The sequence below is a fragment of the Eulemur rufifrons genome, chromosome 2, assembly GCF_041146395.1.
Source record: "Eulemur rufifrons isolate Redbay chromosome 2, OSU_ERuf_1, whole genome shotgun sequence".
Lineage (NCBI taxonomy): Eukaryota > Metazoa > Chordata > Mammalia > Primates > Lemuridae > Eulemur > Eulemur rufifrons.
The window spans coordinates 47338166-47362217 of NC_090984.1; the positions used below are offsets into that span (position 1 = coordinate 47338166).

The following is a 24052-nucleotide window of genomic DNA, read 5'->3' on the forward strand; positions in this document are numbered from 1 at the left end:
TGTTTTATAAAGGAAAGGAAATGCCAAAACCCTGTTAAAGTTGTTCCATTGTAGCCTAGGAGAACAAAGGAGATCTGTTTCTCAGACACTTAGACCAGGCAAAATAAAAACAGGTGAAGAGTTTCCCTCCCCCACCTGAAGCACTCCATCAGTAGAAATAGTCTGATAAATAAAAACTAGACAGTCTATGCACTCAGAGATTCCACAACTTGTAATGCAATAATGGAGAGGTTTACCTTCTTCAGCTTCAAAGTTGGAGGGTTTTGGTCATTTTAATTTTTATCAAACTAGTGCTTTTCAGCCGCAGTATCTTCACTCTGAGATAAGCAGTCCTCTTCACAATGTATTTTTAATATCCTCACGCTCAATTTTAAGACAAAGCAATTTTAATACTAGGTGCACACCACATGCCCTTGCTGCAAACTGCTTTTCTTGATAAGTTATGAAGTAGTTCAAGGAGGTATGGTTAAGGCTGTATTACTGAATGGTGCTGGTAAATACTACACAATTTTTTATCATGTCACAACCTTTTGTTTCCAATTTAGCGACTGCTGCTATGGATATGGAATCAGATAGCAACAATGACAACATTATTAGGTTTGTTTTGTTTTGAACTATGATTTAGTACCAACTGAGGTTCCCAATTTTAACCCCTTGGCAGCAAGATCCAAGTTCCCTCATTCGCACATTAGCACCTAAGTGTCAAGGGGTTAAATAACCAGCACAAAAGATACTGCACTTCTGGATTGTAGCATTTGGCAGAACTGAAAGGAAAGGAAATTGTGCTACATGTTGAAGGGATTGTGAGCAACATAAAAGAAGACACCAGAAGGTAAAATGTCACATGAAGTCTTCATAATCTTGTACATATCCTCCATCGTAACCACCATAATCTGCCAGATCGTCTTTCATGGTGGCCTTTAATCCCCCTCCAGGAACCACACCTTTCTTCTTCTTTTTGGCTTTGCTTTGCTAAAGATGAAAGACAGTTAATTCATGAGACTATCGGCTACGGGCATCTTATCTGGTATAGCAACTCTCATAGAGATACTAAAACCTCTGGTCCTAGAAAAACTTTAGTGCTCTAAGGGAGATCCAAGCCTACATGGTCATATACCTAAATAGGTCTGCAAAAGGTCTCCAGAGTCACTCTCTCTAAAACTTGAGTCCTTGTTCCTGCTCTAGATACCTAGCCCGCCAGCGTGGGTTTAAGTTCTTGGTAGAAAAAAATTTAGAAAGTGTGGATAAGTACCCCTAATGTAAAACCACACAAAAGAGTGACCTTTAATCACTTGGCATACTTATTTTACTCTTATATTACCCTGCAAAGTGGGTATTCCTGTCCCCATTTTAGAAGAGAGACATCTGGGGCTCAGAGAAGTTGATTGAACCCAATCTGTGTGATTTCAGCAATTTCTATTAACTTAGAAAAGAGGAACATAAAAATATGTCTATAAATAAAGGGACAGTAATTGCACCCATATTCTTGTTCTATTTCAACTTAAATGGTATTAGTGAATTGCTTGACTTTTAAATTTTTTAGGACAGGGCTATCTCACTATATTTGTTCAACATTCTGCCTATGACCCCATCCTAATGTAATATACATTTCCCTACACAGCCTGCTCTTACCTTTTCTTGCTTCTGTTTTTCACTGCAAAGCACAGTCAATGAATTGGTAATCTTTTTCAAGTCATCAATTTCCACTTAAAAAAAAAAAAGCATACCATTAAACTTTAACTTTTAAGCATTCTGAAAAACAAGTAAAAGCAAAATATACATTCCACAAGTGTTACGAGAAATCCAATTTGTTCACCATTAAACTTCAGCAACTTAAAAGGGCTCTGAATTTCTCCTTTTAAACATAAGGCCATAAAGAATCATTCAGCCTATGGCTAGGCTCACAAATCAGAACTCGCTATTTAATGCACTGACTGCTATACTAGAAAAATTTTTTCCTTGGGGCCATGGTGTTTTATTATGAAAATAGAAAAACTCTGAAAACAAAATGATCCTTTCTAATGTAATGAAAAATTTGTTATTTTTTATTGTTTTCTGTGCATGAGTTATATGCAACTTGAAAAACGGTTCACATGGCTCCTAAGGTGAAGAGACCTGTGAGTTATATATACTTCATGAGGCCCCAGGCTCAAAACTAGCATGAGTTAAATACAACTCACATGGCAGTTAATGTGTTAAAGTAAAATGGCAGGGATGGGCGTGGTGGCTCACGCCTATAGTCCCAGCTACTCAGGAAGCTGAGGCAGGAAGTTGCTTGTGTCCAGGAGTTTGAGGTAGCAGTGAGCTATGATGGATGATAGTAGCCTGGGCAACAGAGACCCTGTCTCAAAAAAAAAGCAGTAAACTCAGTAACACAAATTTAGCTTCATGACTGATAGTCACCAACATACTATTGGTTCAACCAAAGAGAAACTATGCCTTTATAGCTCAAAGTGCTCCCAACCATTCTTTCTTACTCAGTCTAAACTAACAGGGGAAGATAACATGCCCTTTCATAATATAGCCTCAATGCTCAGTGAGGAACAGCTGAATGAACGTGGAATGACAATTCTTAAATCTACAGTTGACAACACTGTAACACAGGAACAAAAATAATGATTATCTCAGTGTCCTACCAAGAGACAGGCCTGTTTAGTGGACAATATAGCCTACCATCCTTATAAAAATATGAAGCTGGAAAGAGGCACCCATTTTTAGCTACCAGAAAGTATTCAGTTTTGGTTAGAGAACATCTCCAAAACTAGCAAAATAGTACATGTAGAATAAAATACCAACTCCGGGTATATCACTGATCAAATTCAGAACCCCCAGCTTAGTGATACCTTCTCAAAGAAAACCCAACTTAAAATTCATGCGGGGGATTCTTTTTTCTCACACTTAAAAACAGCAAATACTAGCAAAACCAGTGCCTTCTATATGAGTGCTGCACCTCCCCCTCCCTATGGTTGTCACTCCCATTCGCCCTGCCCTGAAATGCATGACCCTCTCAGGGCGTGGCACCATACCCATGGGCTCAGAGAATGGGTGCCAGCTCTGCTGAGCAACTGGTACCTTGTCTGAGGCTTTCTCATTTATAAAATAAATAGACAAATTGCTGAAATCTCACCCATCTCTAAAATCCTATATGCCCAGAGATCCATTTCCCCCAAAATGATCATAGCCCCTTTCAAGAGATAATCAGATAAAAAGAGTAGGCCAGAGTTTTATTAGCTGCTTTGCCAAGAAGCCTAGATGCCCCTTTGGGAAGCCACTGTAAAACAAGAAGGCAGCCTCCCACCATGCCTCAAATAAATCCCAACACTTAAATTCACTGTATATTTGCAGAACAACATTCCCAAGGTAACTGCGAAAGAGTAAATCCTGAGTCTATGTTATAGCATCTAAAACAACAACAAAGAAAACCCCTCCACTCTCTTCAGTATGATGTCCTACTAAAATCTACCCTCAGGCACTAGAGATTAGATTTACTTACATGAAATACACACATCTCGAACTAAAACTTCCAAAAAACTGGCATAATATAGTGACTTTTCATATTGTGTAATTTTATCTTTTAGTAACTTTCCAAATTCTGTGAAGTCATCTCTTGAAGATGGGTTCATAGCATCTATTCCATAAACTGTATTATTAACACCTATAAAAGAGAAGAAGCACTGAAAAAACATCAGGAAGTTAGGATTTTTTTTTTTTTTTAAAGTTTATAAACCAATTAGCTATCTGAATAACCTTATTATTTCATTCTAAAGCAGGGGTTCTTAACTTGGGGCCACTGGAGTCATTGGACAGAATTTAGGAGAGAGGTCTGAATTTGAATTAGAAAAAAATTACATCTTTATATTTTTACTAACCTAGAATTTAGTTATGCCATCAGTTTTGATTATAGGCAATAAATCACAATGGTACTAGCAAAACCTGACTTACCAAGAGAGCTCACACTTTCATGACATTACAGATGTTACAGAAATCTTGCAATATTATACAGTCATCATTGCTGTCAAATTATTAGACCTGCCACTAGATCTTATTTAATACATTAATAAAGAAGCATATAATTATGCATCACAAGTTTGTTATTTTGGTATTTTGATATCTATTTCAATATAACAGGTTTCCTTTGTAAATAAAATCCTATGTATTTTATTCATTTAAAAGCATATTCTATGGAAAACAGTATGGAGGCTCCTAAAAAACGGTAAAAATAGAACTACCACATGACCCAGCAATCCCACTGCTGGGTATATACCCAAAGGATAGAAATTCAATATATTGAAAAGATATCCACACTCCCATGTTTACTGCAGCACTATTCACAATAGCCAAGATATGGAATCAACCTAAGTGTCCATCACTGGATGAATGAACAAAGAAATTGTGGTACACATACACACTGGAATAATATATATAGCCACTAAAAAAAGAATGAAATACTGCCATTTGCATCAACATGGATGGAACTGGAGAACATTATGTTAAGTGAAATAAGCCAACCACAGAATCTCACATGTTCTTGCTCATATGTGGGAGCTAAATATTAAAAACAATTGATCTCATGGAGACAGAGTAGAATGATGGTTACAAGAGGCTGAAAAGGATATGGGGGGGGAGGATAAAGTGGGTATGGTTAATGGGTGCAAAAATGTAGTCAGAATGAACAGTATTTGATGGCACAACAATGACTATAATCAACAATAAGTTAGGGTATGCTTTAAAATAACTAAAAGAATAGAATTGGATTGTTCCTAATGTAAATGCCTGAGGTGATGGACACCCCAATCACCTTGATTTAATTAATTCACACTGCATGTCTGTATCAAACCATCACATGGACCCTATAAAGATATATAACAATTGTATACCCATAAATAATTAAAAAAAAACATATTGGCTGGGCGCAGTGGCTCATGCCTATAATCCCAGTACTTTGGGAGGTTGAAGCAGGAGGACTGCTTGAGGCTGAGAGTTCAAGACCAGCCTGGGCAACACAGCAGACTCCATCTCCACAAAAAATTAAAAAATTAGCTGAGCGTGGTGGTGGGCACCTGCAGTCCTAGCTACTCAGGAGGCTGAGGCAGAAGGATCAGATGAGCCCAGGAATTCCAGGTTACAGTGACCTATAATGGGGACACTGCACTCCAGCCTGGGCAACAGAGTGAGACCCTCTAAAAAAAAAAAAAAAAAAAAAATTATGTTAAGAAGGGACCCAGAGGCTTCAGCAGCCAAAGGGGCCCGTGGCACAAAAGGAATGATCTTAAAGGGTTTGTCAAAGAACAGCCCACAGTACAGTGGGGAGAGATGGGGGAAAAAAAAAAAAAAAAAAGAAACATAAGATGGATCCTGTGAAAGTATTCATCTAACTCCAGAAGCTAAGCAAGAGTAAAGAGTGTGTTAAATTCAAACAGACAAAATCTGGCCTAAAAGAGTTCTAGGTTAAGAGACAGGTATGTTTCTGTATCCTTCTCAATGTCAAGTTAATTAGCTGTAAATAACATCATGGACTCAGTACTTTAGTATGAGAAACACAACAGTAAAATCCTATTAAACGCTGAGTGTATGGTGCATAATGCTTTACCTTTTAGACTGTAACTGGTGTCCCATACAAGGCTTTATGCAAGCTCCATAAACCTGCCTCTTTACTAAACACATGGGCAGCTTTTACCATCTATGGAGATACATGATAATGGCCGAGTGCCCTCTATAATCAGATGAATGCAGTTAAAACCTGCCAAGCACACACTGGTTCACAGAACATACACAGCAACTCTTGAGACTGCTAGAGGCCTTCCCCCATGCCCCATGGAAAGGGAAAGGATCACTCGAGTCAGCCTGCTCAATCTGTTTCAGAGAAGAAGCTGGGGGGTAGGGGGGTGGGTGGGTGTTCTCAAAATAACTAGATCCGATCCTTCCTTCTTGGCTATAGATTTGAAAGTTATTTAACTATTTCAACATGATCTGCTACTCTGAGAAGTATCTAATAGGTAAGGACAACAACTGACTTGGTTAAATGAAGTGAGAGTTTTAAGTATTTCTCTGGCTATGTCTCCTACTCCACCCTCTATGCCATGCAACTCTCCCCCTGGACCACTGTGAATATTATCAATTTACAGATCTTACAAATTTCTTTTATCTCATGCACTAACCATGGCTGCAGGCGTGGCACACAGAAATGGAGGCCCTCTACAGATAGGGCATGGTGAAGGCCAAGAAAGGCCACAGAAAGAAACAACCCTAAGCACAAGAAGGCACAACCACAGCTGAACACCCCATCTGGGCCAGCATCCACTATCTAAGTCTTATCTAGACTTAAGACAATAGGACAGACCGACAGTCAGTTCAATATTTAGATTTCAAAGCTATACACCTCACATTTCATCCAAATTTCATCTAACTGATATGTTCTAGGCAACAGCATACTTTATTTGGGTCCAATGACTTTTACCTTAATAATCTTTTATTTGATACTCAAAACAATTCAAAAATCTAAACATGTATCTCATTCTACCTTCTCAAGTGATGAAATCTCAAATGTACACAAAGATTTAAAACTGTTCTCTAATATCTAAATTAGCTAGTATAATGTTTCTTTTAAAAAAAGGAGATGCTTCCTGAACTTTCATAACTAGTAAAACTTACGGAGTTTTCACCTGGAACAGTTCAATATTGCACTGTGATTGTACTACTATCTTACCAAAAGTTTCCTTAGCTAATTCAAGGTCTGACTCTTCCTGTAATTTCTTTAGCCGCAGTTTATCTGCTAATTGTTCTTCTGGTGTTAGCACTTTAGGTTCTTCAGGTTCTTCTAACTGAAACGAGACACAAAAGAAGTTTTTAAAAAAGGACTGGGATTATGATGGACCCAGTACATTTCTTTATTATATAAATTTTCAATAGGTATATATAATTATAAATAATAGCAAACACAAAGTGATTACTGTATTTCAAAAAGCATTCTTCTAAACACTTTAGATATTCTTATTCCAATTTTACAGATTAAAAATGACACAGAGAGGTTAAATAACCTGCCCACAGTAACAGAATGTAACACAGCTGTAATGTAACAGAGCTGAGATTTGAACGGAGGAAGATGGGGTATTTCTATAGCTTTTTTTAAAAATAAAGAAGATTACAGACAAGGTGAAACTGTCACTTTCATACGCTGTTACTGAGACTATGTTGGAACAGCTTTTCTAGGACAACTTAGTAATACGTGTCAAGTCTTAAAATATTTTTATATGCTTTAATCAAGTAATTCCACTTCCAGGTATTTATCTTAAAAAACCTAAGATGCACACAAATATTTAAGCACAAGAATGTCTACTGAAATAGTATTTAAAATTTCAAGTAAATTTACAGATAATCTGAATGTCTAAAAACAGAATGGCTAAAATGTGGCACATGCATGACAACACTATGTACATATTTAAAAACATGTTTTTTCATTCTGTTCATTCTTTTTCATTCTTCATTTTCATTCTTTTTTCAAAGAATCACAAAAATATTTCCCCTTATCGTATGATTATAAAATTATCATTGTAACAAATTTTAAAATACAGAATAGTAGTTATCACTTATTTCCCAATCTCACTCCTCTGAGATGATAGTTAACAGCTTAGTGTATATCTTTTCCATATACCGTGATTCAATTTTCCACAACAAAATGTATTGTGTTTACTATGAGGCAAAATCCTGACAATATTTACTGGAGAAAAAGTGAAGGGACTTTGTGTTCCTCAAGGTTATCCATGGTTCGGCACTTTGAAGATTCTGATTTGGAAATCTGCTTCTAAAATAGATTATTTTATTTCTCATGGAGAATACGAAATGAGAAAGTAAAGAAGACATTATGACAAGTTAGGAAATCTCAGAACACTTTCTATAAAGAAAAAGGGAAATATTTTGACTTAACTGTTTTAGTAGACCTGGACATCATTATGTATTTCCTGCCTCAAAACTGAAAATATCTGAACTCAGTGCTTGGCCTAGGATAAACTATATACACTGAAATTAAGGCTTCTTCATACTGGAGACTAATATATCAAGATATAACAAGATATGTATAATTCTAACCTCAATGACGTGGAAGATCCAATCAATACAACTCCTTAGACTGAGTTATAAGACTCTATTGCTTGCTCTGATCATAGAAACACACGCAGCTATTTTTAGATATGCAAATTATTTAAAAGCATATAAAATGTTCTGGACTGAGGGAAACAGGTACTTTCATTGGTGGCAAATGCAAATTAGCGCAACCCCCCCATGGAAGGCGATTTGGGAACATTTATCAAGACTATAAAAGTGATTTACCCAGCAATCCTATGTTTGGGAATTTATCCTACAAGTATGCATACACTCATTAGAAATGACATACATGTATGGTTATTCACTGAAGTATTGTCTATCAAGGAAAGGACTGAGGAGAAAAATCCAACTGTCCCACCAGTAGGGCACTGATGACATAAATTATGGTACATATAGGCAATGGAATATTATACTGCATAGCTTAAAAAAAAAAAGAATAAGGAATAAACCAGAAACTAATGAAAATGGTTTCTTACAGGGGGTGATAAGCAACAGGGAAGAGGATAGGAATGGATATTTGAAACTTTCCCCTCCCCCAGCTTTATTAAGGTATAACTGACAAATAAAAACCATATATATTTACAGTGTACAACATGTGTGATAATACGCACATATCCTAAAATGATTAAATTAAGCTTATTAACATGTCCATCACCTCATATACCATTTTTTTGTGGTGAGATATTTAAGACCTACTCTCTTGACAATTTGAGACTTTTCTGAGCATACCATTTTTGTCTAGTTTTGATTTCTGAACATGTTTTATGTTCAAAAAACAAATACAAAAGAGAAGAACTCAAATGTAATAAATGACTCCAAAGCATACATAAAACAAGACATAAAGTGATACAGGGAAAATAGTAAAAATTTATTTATTTATTCATTCATTCATTTTTTGAGACAGGATCTTGCACTGTTGCCTGGGGTAGAGTACAGTGACATCATCATAGCTCACTACAACCTCAAACTCCTGGGCTCAAGTGATCCTCCTGCCTCAACCTCCTAAGCAGCTGGGACTATAGGCACACACTATCCTGCCCTGCTGATTTTCTTTTATTTTTCTGTAGAGATCGGGTCTCACTATGTTGCCCAGGCTGGTCTAGATCTCCTGGGCTCAAGCAATCCTCCTGCTGCGGCCTCCCAAACTGCTGAGACTCCAAGCGTGAGCTACTGCACCCAGCAGTCAAGTCCTATGAACCTAGGACTTAATCATACATCCTTGGCAGGATACATTTTAAGCCAAAAAGAACTGTAAAGAAATCCTAAATCTCATTCAGTAGTTTTATGTTGTTATTAGTAATAGTGGTAATGTAGAAAAAAGCAAACAATTATGTTATGATTTGAAACCAGGATTTTCAGTATAAGAGAAAATACTGATACGAACTATTGATTACAATAAATAAATTAATAAATAAACAAACAGGTTTATTTATTTCTTAGCTTTGTCCATGAAAAGGGGTCTGGAAAGCAAGGCCACCCTAATGATACTGAGTACTCCAAGCACCTAGGTATGGTCTTTAAATATCATTTCCCACTAAAAAGAACCTTAGAGAAGTAGCGGTTCCAGATGTGAGGAAGAGAGCTTACCAAGAAAGTCTGGAACTTCTTACTGTGCCAGAAACAAGGAAGCTCTCAAGACTAATGGTGGGGGCGGGGGTCTATCAAAAAGATTAACACAGGAACCAGTTTAAAGGGACTCCTACTGGCAGAAGTTGGGACTATTTAAGCATCAAAAAAATAATCACTATACCTGAGTAAAACAATAAATTTATAAAAATCTGTAAGTTGGACAGTCCCAGTGCCTCATGCCCATAATTCTAGCACATTGGGAGGCCAAGGTAGGAGGATCGATGGGGCCAGGAGTTCAAGACTAGCCTGGGCAACATAGCAAGACATTGACTCCACAAAAAATAAAAAAAATTAGCTGGGTGTGGTGGTGTGTGCCTGTAGTCCTAGGCAACTACTGAAGCAGGAATATTTCTTGAGCCCAGGTGTTGGAGATTGCAGTAAGCTATGATGACACCACTGCACTCTAGCCTAGGCAACAGAGCAAGACCCTGTCTCAAAACAAACAATAAATGCTATAAGACCATAAATTTACTCAAGAAAGAAAAAAGTAAAACCAAAAATACCCCTCATTTTTTACCACTTGATGCTGTTATATCCTCTCCTTAGCATGAAAATTGGTAATTAAAAAATTAAGCTTTTACTCTGCTTTCCAGTACAAACCATATTCAAAGTAACCAAATAGCAAAAAGAAAAAGCCAGCCGATAAATAGAAAATAAGTCAGAAAATGTGAAACATCACCCATTCTGCAATCTCTAATAAAATAATTAGGCAGGCCAGGCGCGGTGGCTCACGCCTGTAATCCTAGCACTCTGGGAGGCCGAGGCGGGCGGATTATTTGAGCTCAGGAGTTCGAGGCCAACCTGAGCAAGAGAGCGAGACCCCGTCTTTACTGAAAATAGAAAGAAATTATATGGACAGCTAAAATATATATAGAAAAATTAGTCGGGCATGGTGGCGCATGCCTGTAGTCCCAGCTACTTGGGAGGCTGAGGCAGAAGGATTGCTTGAGCCCAGGAGTTTGAGGTTGCTGTGAGCTAGGCTGACGCCACGGCACTCTAGCCCAGGCAACAGAATGACACTCTGTCTCAAAAAATAACAATAATAATAATAATAATTAGGCAATGATCATCAATGATATTAAAACTACTGGGTAAGAAGTTAATGAGAAACTGGATTACTTGTAAAAGGAAAAATGTGATTTTATAATGGAAGGATCAGGCTGTTACCACTTTAACCTAGTGATCAATTTCAGCATTACTAACTAGGACTGACATTACACAACTCCTGATGTGATATGATATGGAACACAGCATTAATGTATTCCAGTCAAAAATATTTAACCTGAATCTACTCAAACTTTTAGATTTAATTGTTAAGTTACAGGAAATTGCAATTATGAGGAAACAATCAGACAAATCTAGAAGGTGGGATGTTCTACAAGATAACTAACTTGGTCTCTTTAACAAGTAATGTAATTGGGGGCAGGGATGTGGGTGGTGGAGAGACAGATGCTCACTCTGAAAGACTTAGGATATACTATTAATAACAACCAAATGCAATACATGGTCCTTGTTTGAACAATCCACATGGAAAAGACATTTTGTGACAACCAAAAACTGCATATAAACAGGTTATGTTAAAAAAAAGTACTGCTCATTTATTAGGTGTGATAATACTATCGTAATCATGTGAGAAACATCCTCACTTTTTCAGAGATGTATACTAAAGTATTTCAAGGTAAAATGCATATGTTTTTTATTTACATGATTATAGTGAAACAAGAACAGATGAAGCAAATATGGCAAAACATTAACAACTTAAATTTAAATGATATGTATTATTCATTATGCTATTTTCTTTACTTTTATGTTGAAAGCAAATAAATTAATACAATATTCCTGATCCTACTCCAAATAATCAAGAAAACATTTACATAGTATGTGGTACAGAAACAAACACTTTTTGTATTTCATTCAATATGTACACTGTAGATAAAGACTAATCATGACTAGAAAGAACTGTAAGCATTGGCAAAAATAACTGACTGTGGTTACTGCAAAATCATGATTGTTCCTCAAAGTTTGTTGAAAAGTTAAAAGGCACTCTAATGCATAAAGCTTCAGTTCTGGTTTTTTTTTTTTTTTTTTGAGGCAGAGTCTCACTCTGTTGCCCTGGCTAGAGTGCCATGGCGTCAGCCTAGCTCACAGCAACCTCAAACTCCTGGGGTCACGCAATCCTTCTGCCTCAGCCTCCCAAGTAGCTAGAACTACAGGCATGTGCCACCATGCCTGGCTAATTTTTTCTATATATTTTTAGTTGTCCAGCTAATTTCTTTCTATTTTTTTAGTAGAGAGGGGGGTCTCACTCTTGCTCAGGCTGGTCTCGAACTCCTGAGCTCAAACAATCTGCCCGCCTCAGCCTCCCAGAGTGCTAGGATTATAGGTGTGAGCCACCGCGCCTGGCCTTCAGTTCTGTTTTTTGCAAAAACCACCAATCAATTTCTTTTGGATTTCACCTATCATATGGTATCCATTTATAGTCCTTACAGAGCCCTTCAAATTGCTAGGTAATTATTTGCAGCCTGTTAAGACAATGTACCACTACTGATGGGGGAATTTTTTTTTTTTTTTTTTAAGAAAATGAATAGTACTTACCCTTTTTTTAATTTCTTCTTGCCTTTTCTTCTGTTGCCGTTCTTTCTCTTTTATCTTCTCTGCTATTTTTTTCTTGTCTGAAATTTTTACTTCTGAAAGTAAAGACATGTTTTATTCACAGTTATACTGAATATTTTCCAATTTATGGATGAGACAGACATGATACTTATATACTTAATAGACCAAACTTTTCCCAGCTTCAGTTTCAAATGATGATTTCCTCACAAATAATGGGGAAATTCTGAGACTCTCTCTTCTATTTTTTTTTTCTTCTTTTTTTGCTGAGAGAGTAAGCCAGCCATCTGCAGCACCTCACCATGCCCCCTCCTCCTCTCTAATCTGACCCTTAAGATCCAAACATCTCCCTTCATATTTCTGCACCATCCTTTAGGCACAACTTATATCATTCAAGTATAAAGCCACACCCCCATACATACTCTCCTCCTAACAATACCAAGCACTCACACAGAAATACAGCTGGTATCTAATCTAATTATGTTTTAGGGGTGTTTTTAAGGAGAAGAGACAGAGAGAGAAGAGAATAACGTGGGAATAGAAGGATGCTTGGTTTCTAAATAACAAAATTTTCAACTTTGTGAGCATCTTTTCATTTGTCTTAACATAAGTACCAAATGCTCACCAAGATATAAAACCAAAACGGAGGTGCCCCAGTGGCTCACCTGGTTTTACTTCTGCTTCCTCTTTTTTTTCATCATCATCGTCATCCCAGTTATCCTAAAGAAAAAGACCCCTGTTAATAATTCTTACATGTTTCCTTTTTCATGTGAACCTTATTATCAACTTACCTAACTTCACAGAAACAAGCTGGTTGGTATTTTTCTGGTACCACATTAAATTTATAAATTAATGTAGGGAGAACTGACATCTTTATATGCTGAGCTACTCTAGCTAAGAACAAGGGTTATCTTTCCATTTGTTCAAGTCTACTTCTCTATCTTTCAGGAGTGTTTCAAAGTTTCCTTTAGAGGTTTGCACATTTTTTAAAGTTTATTCCTAAGTATTTCATCTTCTATCTTGCCATTATAAATAGGTTTTTTTCTATTATGTCCTATAACTGGCTACTATTACATTCTATACACAAATATAAACTATGTGTGTACAGAAGAGCTATTGGGTTTTATATATTAATTTTATATCCTATTACCTTAGTGAATTCATGTATTACTTAAGTTAGTTTTATCATTGATTCTATTCTCTAGGGCTTTCCAGGTATACTACCATATAATCTGCAAACAAAAGATAGCATTACTTCTTTACCAATTCTTATGCTCCGCGATTGATTTCTCTTACCTAACTGCACTGTCTAAACCTCTAGTACAATGTTGAATAGCAGCAGAAATAATGGGCACCCTTTCTTTGTTTTTCTCTTAATGGAAATGCCTCTAGTGTTATCCCATGAAGTGCTATGCATCCCACCCAATTTATGCAGTAAAATTTATCAAACCTTGTTTTCCATGCCTCTGGATTTTGAGTCAGTTAGAAAGTCTTTTCTTACACCAAAGAATCCACCCACATTGTCTTCTAGAATATGTAGGGTTTCCTTGTTTTTTCATTTAGATCCCTGATCCATCTGGAGTATTTTCTTGTGTATAGTGTGAGGCATGGCTCTACTTTTTTTTTTTCCAAATGGCTAGCCAGTTGTCACAGCATCATTTACTAAAAAGTCCATCTTTGCCCTGTGCTATGGTATTAAAGTGTCCTCCAAAGTTCATGTGTTTCGAACTTAATCCTCAATGCAACATTATTAAGAGAGGTAGAACCTTTAAGAGGTGATTAGGTCACGAAGGCTCTGCCCTCACGAATGGCTTAATGCCATTATCACAAGAGTGGGTTAGTTATAGCAGGAGTGGGTGGGTTCCTGATAGAAGGATGAGTTCTGACTCCTGCCCCCAACTCCTTGTGCTGTTTTGTCCTTCCATCTTCCACCTTGGGATGATGCAGCAAGGCCCTCACCAGATGCCAGCACTTTGATAGTGGCCTTCCCAGGCTCCAAAACCATGAGAAATAAATCTGTTGTTTATAAATTACTCAATCTATTATATTCTGTTATAGCAGCACAAAACAGATTAAAATACCCCGTGATTTACCACATAGTAAATTTTCTATGTACTTGGTCTACCTCTGGGCTTTCTATCCTAGCCTACTGGTCTACTGTCTCTTCATACACCAGTGCCATACTGTTTAATTTAATTAGAGTCCCCATTTGTAGGCTGGCTTTCAGGTTTTTTAGTATTTTCCTGGCCTTTCTTGCATGTTTGTTTTTTTTCTTTTTCTTTTTTGAGACGGGGTTTCATTCTGTTGCCCTGGGTAGAGTCCAGTGGCATCATCATAGCTTACTACAACCTCAAACTCCTGGCCTCAAGCGATCCTCCTGCCTCAGTCTCCTGAGTAGGTGGGACTACAGGTGTGCGCCAGTATACCAGCTAATTTTTTTCTTTTTCTTTTTTTCAGTAGAGACAGGGTCTGACTCTTGCTCAGGTTGGTCTCAGAACTCCCGAGCTGACGCAATCCTTCTGCCTTGGCCTCCCAGAGTGCTTGGATTACAAGCGTGAGCCAGCACGCCTGGCCCCGTGTTTGTTTTTCCATATGAACCTTACATCAACTTATCGAACTCAACAAAAAGCTTCTCCATTAGCAATTAAAATGCAAGACAACCAAGCCAAAATTAATAGCCTCTCTTAAAGTGATTCAGAGTTATTTTAAATAAAGAATTGAGCTGGGTGTGGTGGCTCATGCCTGTAATCCCAGCTACTCAGGAGGCTGAGGCAGGAGGATCACTTGAGCCCAGGAGTTTGAGGCTGCAGTGAGCTATGATCACCCCGCTGCACTCCAGCCTAGGCGACAGAGCAAGACCATGTGTCTAGAAAAAATAATAAAAATTATAAATTGAGAGAACTTTATACTTCTTACTTTCCCAAATGGTAAAAGCATCCCACACTCTAGCCCATAGCTCATTTATTTCAAGGACTATCCCATACAACACAATACTGGTTAATGAATTAAATCTACATAATACTGAAAGCCCATTATTAAAGAAGAGCCAAGAGCTGATTAACACCTTCACGGATCTGACTCTCTAACTTGGACAAGGCACGTTGTGATAATAGATCTATACTCTGTTTTCTCTATGTTTAACTCAATCACTGAGCTAAATATGAGCCAATTATCAAACAATTTTCTAAAGGCGCCACAGAATTTAGAAGGCTCATGTTTAACAGGGAAAGACACAGCCCTGTATTTAAATCCAGGGTAGCCTGGCCATTGTCTTAGCAGCACACGATGGCATGCCATCTGAAGCTGGGCCACAGAATGATGACAGATGCACAGCAGGAAGCCCTGACGCTACTGAGAGGCAGAGGCTGACTAATGTGCCACAACTATGACACCAAGCTTCTGGTTTCATAACAAGACAGATCATAAATGTAGATCAGTCTAGGTATATAAACTAAGCAAGCCTTGACTCTTAATAAAAATCTGTTAAGTCTATCAAAGAAATTAAAAATCCAACACCCCAATTAAGTCTGCCAGGGGATCTGCAAGCAGAGTGAGAGGAACTTTCTATAAAAGTAAATGTATTTTTGTAATCATCTTGCCTTTTATAATCAAATTGCCTTGGCAATTTAATCCACAGTTTACAATTTTAACAGATGGAAAGTAAACCAGCTAGTTACCATTTGGATAACTAAGACACTACAGGTAGAAATTAGAGATCAAATGTTTGTATTACCTCGTTGGTTTGCTTGAGTGCTTATAGCAATACATCACAGTAAAAAAGGAACCAGAGACTAAAAATAAGAGTTAACTACCACGCATTTTTTTGTTGTTTTAATCTTCACAGAACATAGGAAGGCTGGGTCTGTAAGTGATACGCTTACACAGTGCTTCTGATAGAAGGACCATTTTCTTACTACAAAGGGGTGCATATTTAACACCCTCTGATAATACTGATGATGAGAATAATAATAGACAGCATTTACTGAGTGCTTACTTTGCATCAGGCACTGTGCGAAGAGCTTTATATGTAGTAAGAAGGTTAATCCTCACAACAATTCTGTAAGTAAGGTAGTGTTACCCCATTTTACAGATAAGGAAATCCAGGCCCAGACACAGCCTTCCCACAATCAGTGAAAAACAGTGAAGAGACCTGTTCTGAATGGATTAAAGTTCCTTTAAAGTTACAGTTAGACAGGAAGAATAAGTTCTGGTGTTCTATTACACAGTAAGGTGACTACAGCTAGTAACAATGTAGTGTATTATTTTAAGATAACTAAAAGAGAAAATTTTGAATGCTGTCACCACAAAGAAATGATAAATGTTTAAAGTGATGGATGCTGTAATTACCCTGATTTGATCACTATACACTGTACACATGCATCGAAACATAACACTGTACCCTGTAAATATGTAGTTACTATGTCAATTATAAATTAAAAATTAAATAATTTGAAAAAATAAGCATTTGATTGCGACCGTTTCAGGAAAAATAAAAGAAATGATTTGTTACTTTAAAAAAAGCACATTTTAAATACCTGCTTACAAAGTGCATAGTTTGGTAAAGTTTAATTCACTGTAATAAACCAACTAAGAACACATCTTTGAAGAAACATGCTAAGATTCATCTTTTTTTTCCTCAGTCTTACTCCTTGATACTAAGATTTATCCTTTAAGAATGTACATATAAACTGCTCCTTTTAAGTCTTTAAACATAATGGTAAGGAAGGTCTTTAAAAAGCATGTCTTAAATACTTGTTTGCAAAGTTCACAGTTTGGTAAACAGTTCAAGTCACTGCAATAAAGCAGCTCATAATGCCAAAAAAAAAAAAAAAAAAAGTTCTTAGTAAATGACTTCGTCCCTGAGTCCTGAAGTATAAAATAACTATCAGGGAATAAGTCCCTCCTCAACAAAATTTGTTCTTTAAATTAGTTCTGGAACAAGCTCCCCTGGAATCATAGGGAAGCTCATCAAAGAGAACGGTTATGGCTCAAACTAAGACAGTATGCCCAGCTACAGCTACATTGGTTACCTGTCCTCACACCTCTAATTGCCTGTGGTGGTTTTCTGCTAATGTTAAGAAACTGGTCCACAAGTCTTTGGTACTAAGAGGCCAAGGAAGTATGGCTGAAAATAAGCAGTTCCATCCCAGTACTCCCAACACAGAGAAACAAATGCAACAGAGGAGCAATTTCATTCAACGTTGATGCCCCCCAGTTACCTTTCCCAGTAAAACACCCCCACCCAACCCACATCACTGCTCCCTCAGTACAGTATCTTACTCACACCAACTCTATGTCCCACCTCTATCCCTGCCCCTGGTTTCCTCTTCAAAGTATAAACCTTATCCTAGACACCTATCAGTGCAGGCATAATGAGGCTACCTAGAAATTCCCCAATCCATCACAGAACAGACTTTAGTAACAAAAGGAATGGTTCCTATCAAGTCCTGGGAGAAGCCACAACATCTGCTCCTCAATTCATAAAAGGACCATGAAAGGCAAGCCTTGCCTGTCACCCTCTCCCCAAAGTGCTTGCAACAAGTCTGCCCTGAAGTTACTACCAAACTAGCACTAAGTCTTTAAAGAAAAGAACATAGTAATGTCAGGAAAAAGAGACTGGTCACATCTCCAAACAGATGTAATTACAAAAGCAGAAGAAGGCCAGGTAGCTTTGTTTCCTTAGTTATAAAGTTAGCAGGTACCAGAAAAGTAAATGTAAGGTAGAACGTTTACCATACTACTTCAGAAAAATCTGCCCAATTTTCTGTAAACCTAGAACTCTGTAAATGCTGGCAACAAATTCAGATAAAATGCAAAAAGAGTTCCTAGAGAAACACCTGCAATTAACTTAAAATAGGGAGCAAGTCCATAACTGACTTCAAAGAGCCCTAAATTGTTATTTGGTTCAAGAGACTACCTATCAACATCCAATTAAATCCCTTACCCAATTACTTTTGGTAGCCAATAAACCTTCCAAGTATAATATCCAATTTATCTCCAAAGAATCACCCAGGCTGCTCTCTGAAAATGGCCAGCTTCTTTAAAATAGAGACTGTTTATGAACTACTTGCTTATCTATACTCTTGCCCTGCAGATACCCATCATTTGAGCCATTTCTCTGAAAGAGATGGCTGCTTTTCAAGTTTAAACTTGCTTTCTAACTGAACACAACTAAGTATTAAAACAGAAAAACTTTAAACCCTGCTTTCTTTTTACTTCTAACGATATGACCAGTGGTTGGCTAGTTCTGTCATTTTTTATGACATACAACTATAGAATATCACATGCAACAAGAACACATTTAGGGCTGAAAATGCTTTCCAACTTAAGCAAGATATATTTATAGATCATCAAATAGAAGTAGCTTCAAAAGAACACGAAAACTCTTGCCCCATAGCAATAGCCTAGGAACTAACATATACTCCCTTTCCTTTTTTCTTTAAATAATCTCTTGCTGGAAAAAAACCTTTTACTGGTGTTTGTAAGTTGTGTGGTTCTGCTCTGAGAGGCCACAGAACTCTGCTATGAGATCCTGGCAAGGCTACACTTCAGCAAAGTTCAGTTTTTCAAAGAAGCCCAAATGCTCTTCCTTCATCTCAGGACCATGCTGGTCTTTGGAGGCCAAGGCACCTGTCTTAGTAAATTCTACTTCGTTTCATTCAACTCATTAAGTTTTTAATATACTGCAATGGCTCAGCACTCAGTTCCATCTCAATGCCTACCTATCTCATATTCAGAATGGTTATCAGCCAAGGGCAGTGGCTTACATCTATAACCCCAGCAACTTGGGGGGGCTGAGGTGGGAGGATTGCTTGCTTGAGCCAAGGCTGCAGTGAGCTAATGACTGGGCCACTGCAGCCTTGGCACTCCAACCTAGGCGAAAGAGCAAAACTCTGTCTCAAAAAACAAACAAACAAAAACCCAGTTTTCAACCAATTCTACTTTTAAATTCTTGGCTCAAGATCAAGACAATGAACACTAAACAAGTGGCATATTTATTTTCAATGGTACAGCACAACAAATACACTAAAATATTTTTCAATAACAAACATGCTTCCTAATTCAAAACTTGCTAGTTTATAAAAATTGTTAGGGTGTTGAAATTATATATGATTGGGATTTTCTTCAAAATAATCTGGCTGGAGGAGAAAAAGTGGGGATACAGAGGGAATAAGACTAGTCACTGGTTTATTGTTTCCACTTATGTATATGTTTGGAGTTTTCCTCAAGTTACACATACATACATACACACACACATATACACTCTTTCACATACACACACACACACACACACACACACTCTCTCTCTCTCTTTTCAAGATATCCATTTTCTGGCAAAATGCCCACCTGAGTATTTCCCAGTAATCTCACAGAATCAATATAGATTCTGTTCTTCAGAAGTTCTGTTTCCAATGCTTGAAAAATGTCCTTACTCTGGTAGATTTAACTATTTTTTTTTTTCTTTTTTTTTGAGACAGAGTCTCGCTCTGTTGCCCAGGCTAGAGTGCCATGGCATCAGCCTCGATCGCAGCAACCTCAAACTCCTGGGCTTAAGCGATCCTACTGCCTCAGCCTCCTGAGTAACTGGGACTACAGGCGTGCACCACCATGCCCGGCTAATTTTTTTTCTCTATGTATTTTTAGGTGGCCAGATAATTTCTTTCTTTCTTTCTTTTTTTTTTTTTTTTTAGTAGAGACAGGGGTCTCACTGTTGCTCAGGCTGGTCTCAAACTCCTGACCTTGAGCGATCCTCCCGCCTCGGCCTCCCAGAGTGCCAGGATTACAGGTGGGAGTCACTCTGCCCGGCCTAGATTTAACTGTTAATTGGGATAGGATCCTAATAGGGGATGAACAAGTAGGGTGAGACAGGCAGTTTTCAACTAAATCAGTTCTTTAGGATTTCTTTTTAAGGAATTCTATAATACAGTTATAGAAGCAAATGCCTGAGATGGTTGAACACAGCAGAAGTTTCCTCAACACAAACTCTTTGAATAAATTTAACTTATAAGCTGTTCTACTAAAATGCTGGGAGACCAGTAAAATGGAGTAAAAGTTGTTGTCCCTTCCAGTAGGTACTCAGTGCCTTCTCAGTCAACACATCCTACACATCATTGCAGCAATGAGGAGGGAGTTCTAATATATATGCCAAGTGAACAATTCCCCCAACAAGTTCTGCATAACATCAGGATAGTAAGAATGGTAAATAAAGCTAGGATGACAGGAAAGTATGCTGCAGAGTTCTCACCTTTGTAACTAGAAAAAGGCAGAGGCTGTTCTGCCCATGAATATTAACAGTTCTACAGTTTGACCTAAGTCCACTTCTGCCACTGCAGATAACTTTTTGAAAAGTCAACGGTAGCAAAATAGTAGGTCTACTAAATGAAAGTGCTAGAGCACATTACTAAAACAAAAACATCAGTTTTCCTTTGATTTCCCAGGATACTACAAATTACATTAAACCTATATTCTTAAAGGTTAAGCACCTTTAAAATGCTGATATAAACTGAAGAACTTACACTGTTTATATATACTTTGCTTTTGAGGACTTTTAAAAAATTCATGTATTATAATATTTAAGGACTATGATTATCAGACCTTATGGAAACGAAGCCTTGTTTGCATCTCCTCAGAAAAAGATTAAGGAATAAAACATTAGAATTCAGAAATCTGGTGATGATTCACTACCATCCAAGGTGGCAAAATTCAACTCTAGATAGGTAACCTCTGAGCAAGCAAAAACTTGCTGGTAATTATCATTATTCCACTCAAAATACAAAATTCACAGTAAATAGACACTGTGAAGGGCACTTACTCCTTCTGGTCTTAAGAAATCATAAAATGTGGCACAAAATAAACCCCAGATACTACATCTACATAGCCTAAACATATTTTCCATTAGTCAAAAAAAAATCAAGACATGAAGTGGGAGAGAATTAACACTTATTGAATACCTAACAAGTCCCAGGCAACTCTGCTTAGAGTTTGACATATTACTTCATTTAAAATGCAAAATAACCCTGTGATGTGGGCCTTATAATGACCATTTACAGACTGGGAAACTATAACTTGCTTATGATCACAAATCTAGAAAACGTCAAGGCAACAATATAAACCCAGGTCTGTCTGATTCCAAAATCCAGGAATCAAACTATTCCATGGATACTGTATCTTGGGAATCTAGAAGAAACTCATCAGAAATAAACCAGCAAAACATGGGAATATAATGGGTAAGTTCAGCTTCAGAGCTACAAGGTCTACTTCAAAGTTTATGTAAAAGAAATAGGTTGTTTATATAAAAGAAATTCTGCACTGAATGACTGCACAAGATGATCTTTATGATCCCTTAGAACTTGTAAATCTCCAAAATTAGATCCAAGTGCTCAGTATTACATACATCAGGATTGCCAACTCTTGGATCCCAGGCAGGCTGTTTCTTTGATACTCAGTCCAGACTACTCCATTCAAACTACATTTTCTGGGACTTCTTTCCTGATATCTCTAATCTTTTATTTGTATCTGTTAACCCAAGGCTCAAAACTGCAAATCTGCTACAATGTAGAACTAATACCTTGTAACGAGGCCAGTAACACAATCCATTTCCACGTTTATGTAACATGTAAATGAGGCATCTAGGTACTTTCAATCAATATTACTGCTCATTTATTAACTCCAATGTGTGCAAAGCTTAAATCATTCCTGAACCTCAAGCTGTTCGGTAAATCGAACATCCACCTCATCAGACTCAGGAGAAAAGGGAAAAACCCAAATAGTACTATTAAGTTCACAGTAATTATCTAGCTTAAAATTTTCATCCCAAGCAGGATTTGTAGAGATCTCAGTTTGGGCTGAAGAGTAGTCAGAAAAGTAAAACATTCAATCAAAACCATGAAAAACCATCTTCCATTTCACATAAAACTTTATCTGCACAAAAATAACAAGCTTAAGCTTCAGACAATTTTGTTAATGAAAGACTTAACATTCTAGACTTAAGACGTTTCTAGCCAGCGGAAAAAAACCCCACAAAAGTAAATGTCATCTAAAGCGGTATGATGAGCCCTTGAGAGTTTTCAAAAACAAAGGACGAACGTAAAAATGATTCAAATCTACAGGCATAGGAAAAAAATAAACACTGACTCGTTGTCTACTACAACCACCAAATCTTCAATATTTCCTTAGATGTCGTTCGTACGTAGACGAATAACTGTGTCAACTCTCCATTTTTCTGGTCGCTGCATCGTCTACCCACGTTTCTGTCCATTGACAGTAAACTACCTCCGTGCTCAGCTCATCTTTTTTACCAGAGGGTGGGGGAAGGGAGAGCTAAAAGTTACTCCACTTTACTGTTTTTATTTTTCTCGTGTGGAAAAAAAAGGTTGAAATTAAGCCACAATATTTTACTCATCTAACCGCTCGAACTCTGTAAGTGGGCCTTCATAAATGGGTTACGAGCCCTGGGCAGACCTGAGATCAAAACGGCAAGCAAATTTTGAGACTTTCCATATGGGATATGCCATGGGGCTCAATTCCCAACTTTCTAGTCTCATTCCGGCCAGAGACTCCGGATCACGAAGCTTGCACGTGGGCCAGCCCAGCCACTGCTGTCACCTCTCGTCGCCAGTTGGCGGGTGGGATCCAGGCCCGAGCGCGGACCCTCAAAGGGCTGGGGCCCAGGCCACCGCCCTTGGCGAGGGAGTCCGGGGGGCCACGGTGGCCGTCTCCGGCCCACATGGCCGGCAAGCGGAGGAAAAGAGGGCACTGCCGGGCCCTACGCTCGCGCCTGGACCCACGGCCCGCAGGCCCGGGCGACGCCCCTGGGCCCAGAGTCCGCCTGCCCGCTCGCCCGCGGACAGCCCTGCCAGCCATAGCGCCAGTCCGCTTCCGCGCTGCCCGGCGCCCCATCCCGCACCCACCTTGACGTCCTCGTCCTCGTCCTCGCCTTCCCATCGGTCCCCGCCGGCAGTGCCGCCGCCCCCCACCTTTCGCACGGGATCTTCCACGGAGAACGTGTCCGCGTCTACGGAAGAGAGCGAGCCGCATTAGTGCCTGACTCGGCGTGGGGCCGGCGCCGGCCCGGGCCCTGGCCCCGGAACTTCTCCTCACCCCAGGAGTCGGAGTCCCCCGCCGCTGCCGCTGCCGCCGCCATCTCGAACCGGGTGTGAACGTGTGTGAGAGGAAGAGCTAGCGAGGAGTAAGCGCGGCGGAGGTGAGTCACTGGGCTTGCTCTCGTTGGCCGGCGCGGGGCAGGCTGGGACCGTGGCTGACTGTGCGCCAGGGCCGAAGCCCCGCCCCTTCTGGCGGCCGCGACGGCGACGCGAGCGGGGAGGAAGGGGGCGTGGACTCGAGGATGGCGGGGCAGTGTGTCCAGTTTCCCAGGACGCGAAATAGTCCTGGAGCTTGTGGGTTGGGGAGACCGCTGCCCCGGCTTGGGCCCCAAGAGGAAACGTAAGTGCAGGGAAGTTAATAGGAAGGTCCCTTGCCTGGCGCTTGGCTCTCCTCAGTCCTCGCCAACCCTCCCCTGCTAACCCCATCCCCGCTACGACCCGAGGGTGCACCCTCCCTTTGGTCACTGTGATCACCATCCTTGGCCGCTGGCTGATACCCAGGAGACCCCGCACCCCATCCTCTCCACGCTGCGCTCAGAAGAGGGCTCTGAACGCCATGCCCGCCTGTGGGGGCGGTGGACGGGCCTCCCAGACCCGCCGAGGGTGCAGTC

General features: G+C 39.0%; 1 protein-coding gene across 3 annotated transcripts; it reads right to left on the reverse strand.

Annotated features, from left to right (window-relative positions):
* Positions 1-51: 51 nt before the first annotated feature.
* EIF3J (eukaryotic translation initiation factor 3 subunit J) lies at positions 52-23559 on the reverse strand. Of its 3 annotated transcripts, XM_069484007.1 has the most exons (8): positions 23440-23559; positions 23250-23353; positions 13005-13059; positions 12325-12416; positions 6707-6821; positions 3494-3655; positions 1633-1706; positions 52-972 (listed from the first exon to the last, which is right to left on the reverse strand). In XM_069484007.1, the coding sequence occupies exons 1-8, from the start codon at positions 23480-23482 to the stop codon at positions 841-843; spliced, it is 777 nt and encodes a 258-aa protein (XP_069340108.1). In that variant the 5' UTR covers positions 23483-23559; the 3' UTR covers positions 52-840. The 3 variants fall into 3 exon arrangements, with proteins under 3 accessions (XP_069340108.1, XP_069340122.1, XP_069340113.1); XM_069484021.1 differs by lacking the exon at positions 3494-3655; XM_069484012.1 differs by lacking the exons at positions 12325-12416; positions 13005-13059.
* Positions 23560-24052: the final 493 nt, after the last annotated feature.

What these genes read in the sequence shown, in the direction of transcription:
- EIF3J (XM_069484007.1), bottom strand. Translation starts at nt 23,482, where the DNA reads ATGGCGGCGGCAGCGGCAGCGGCGGGGGACTCCGACTCCTGGG. An exon ending in GGGGGACTCCGACTCCTGGG is followed by an intron (nt 23,354 to 23,439) that starts GTGAGGAGAAGT and finishes TCTCTTCCGTAG; the next exon opens with ACGCGGACACGTTCTCCGTG. An exon ending in TCGAGATGTGTGTATTTCAT is followed by an intron (nt 1,707 to 3,493) that starts GTAAGTAAATCT and finishes TTTTTTTTTAAG; the next exon opens with TGGAAATTGATGACTTGAAA.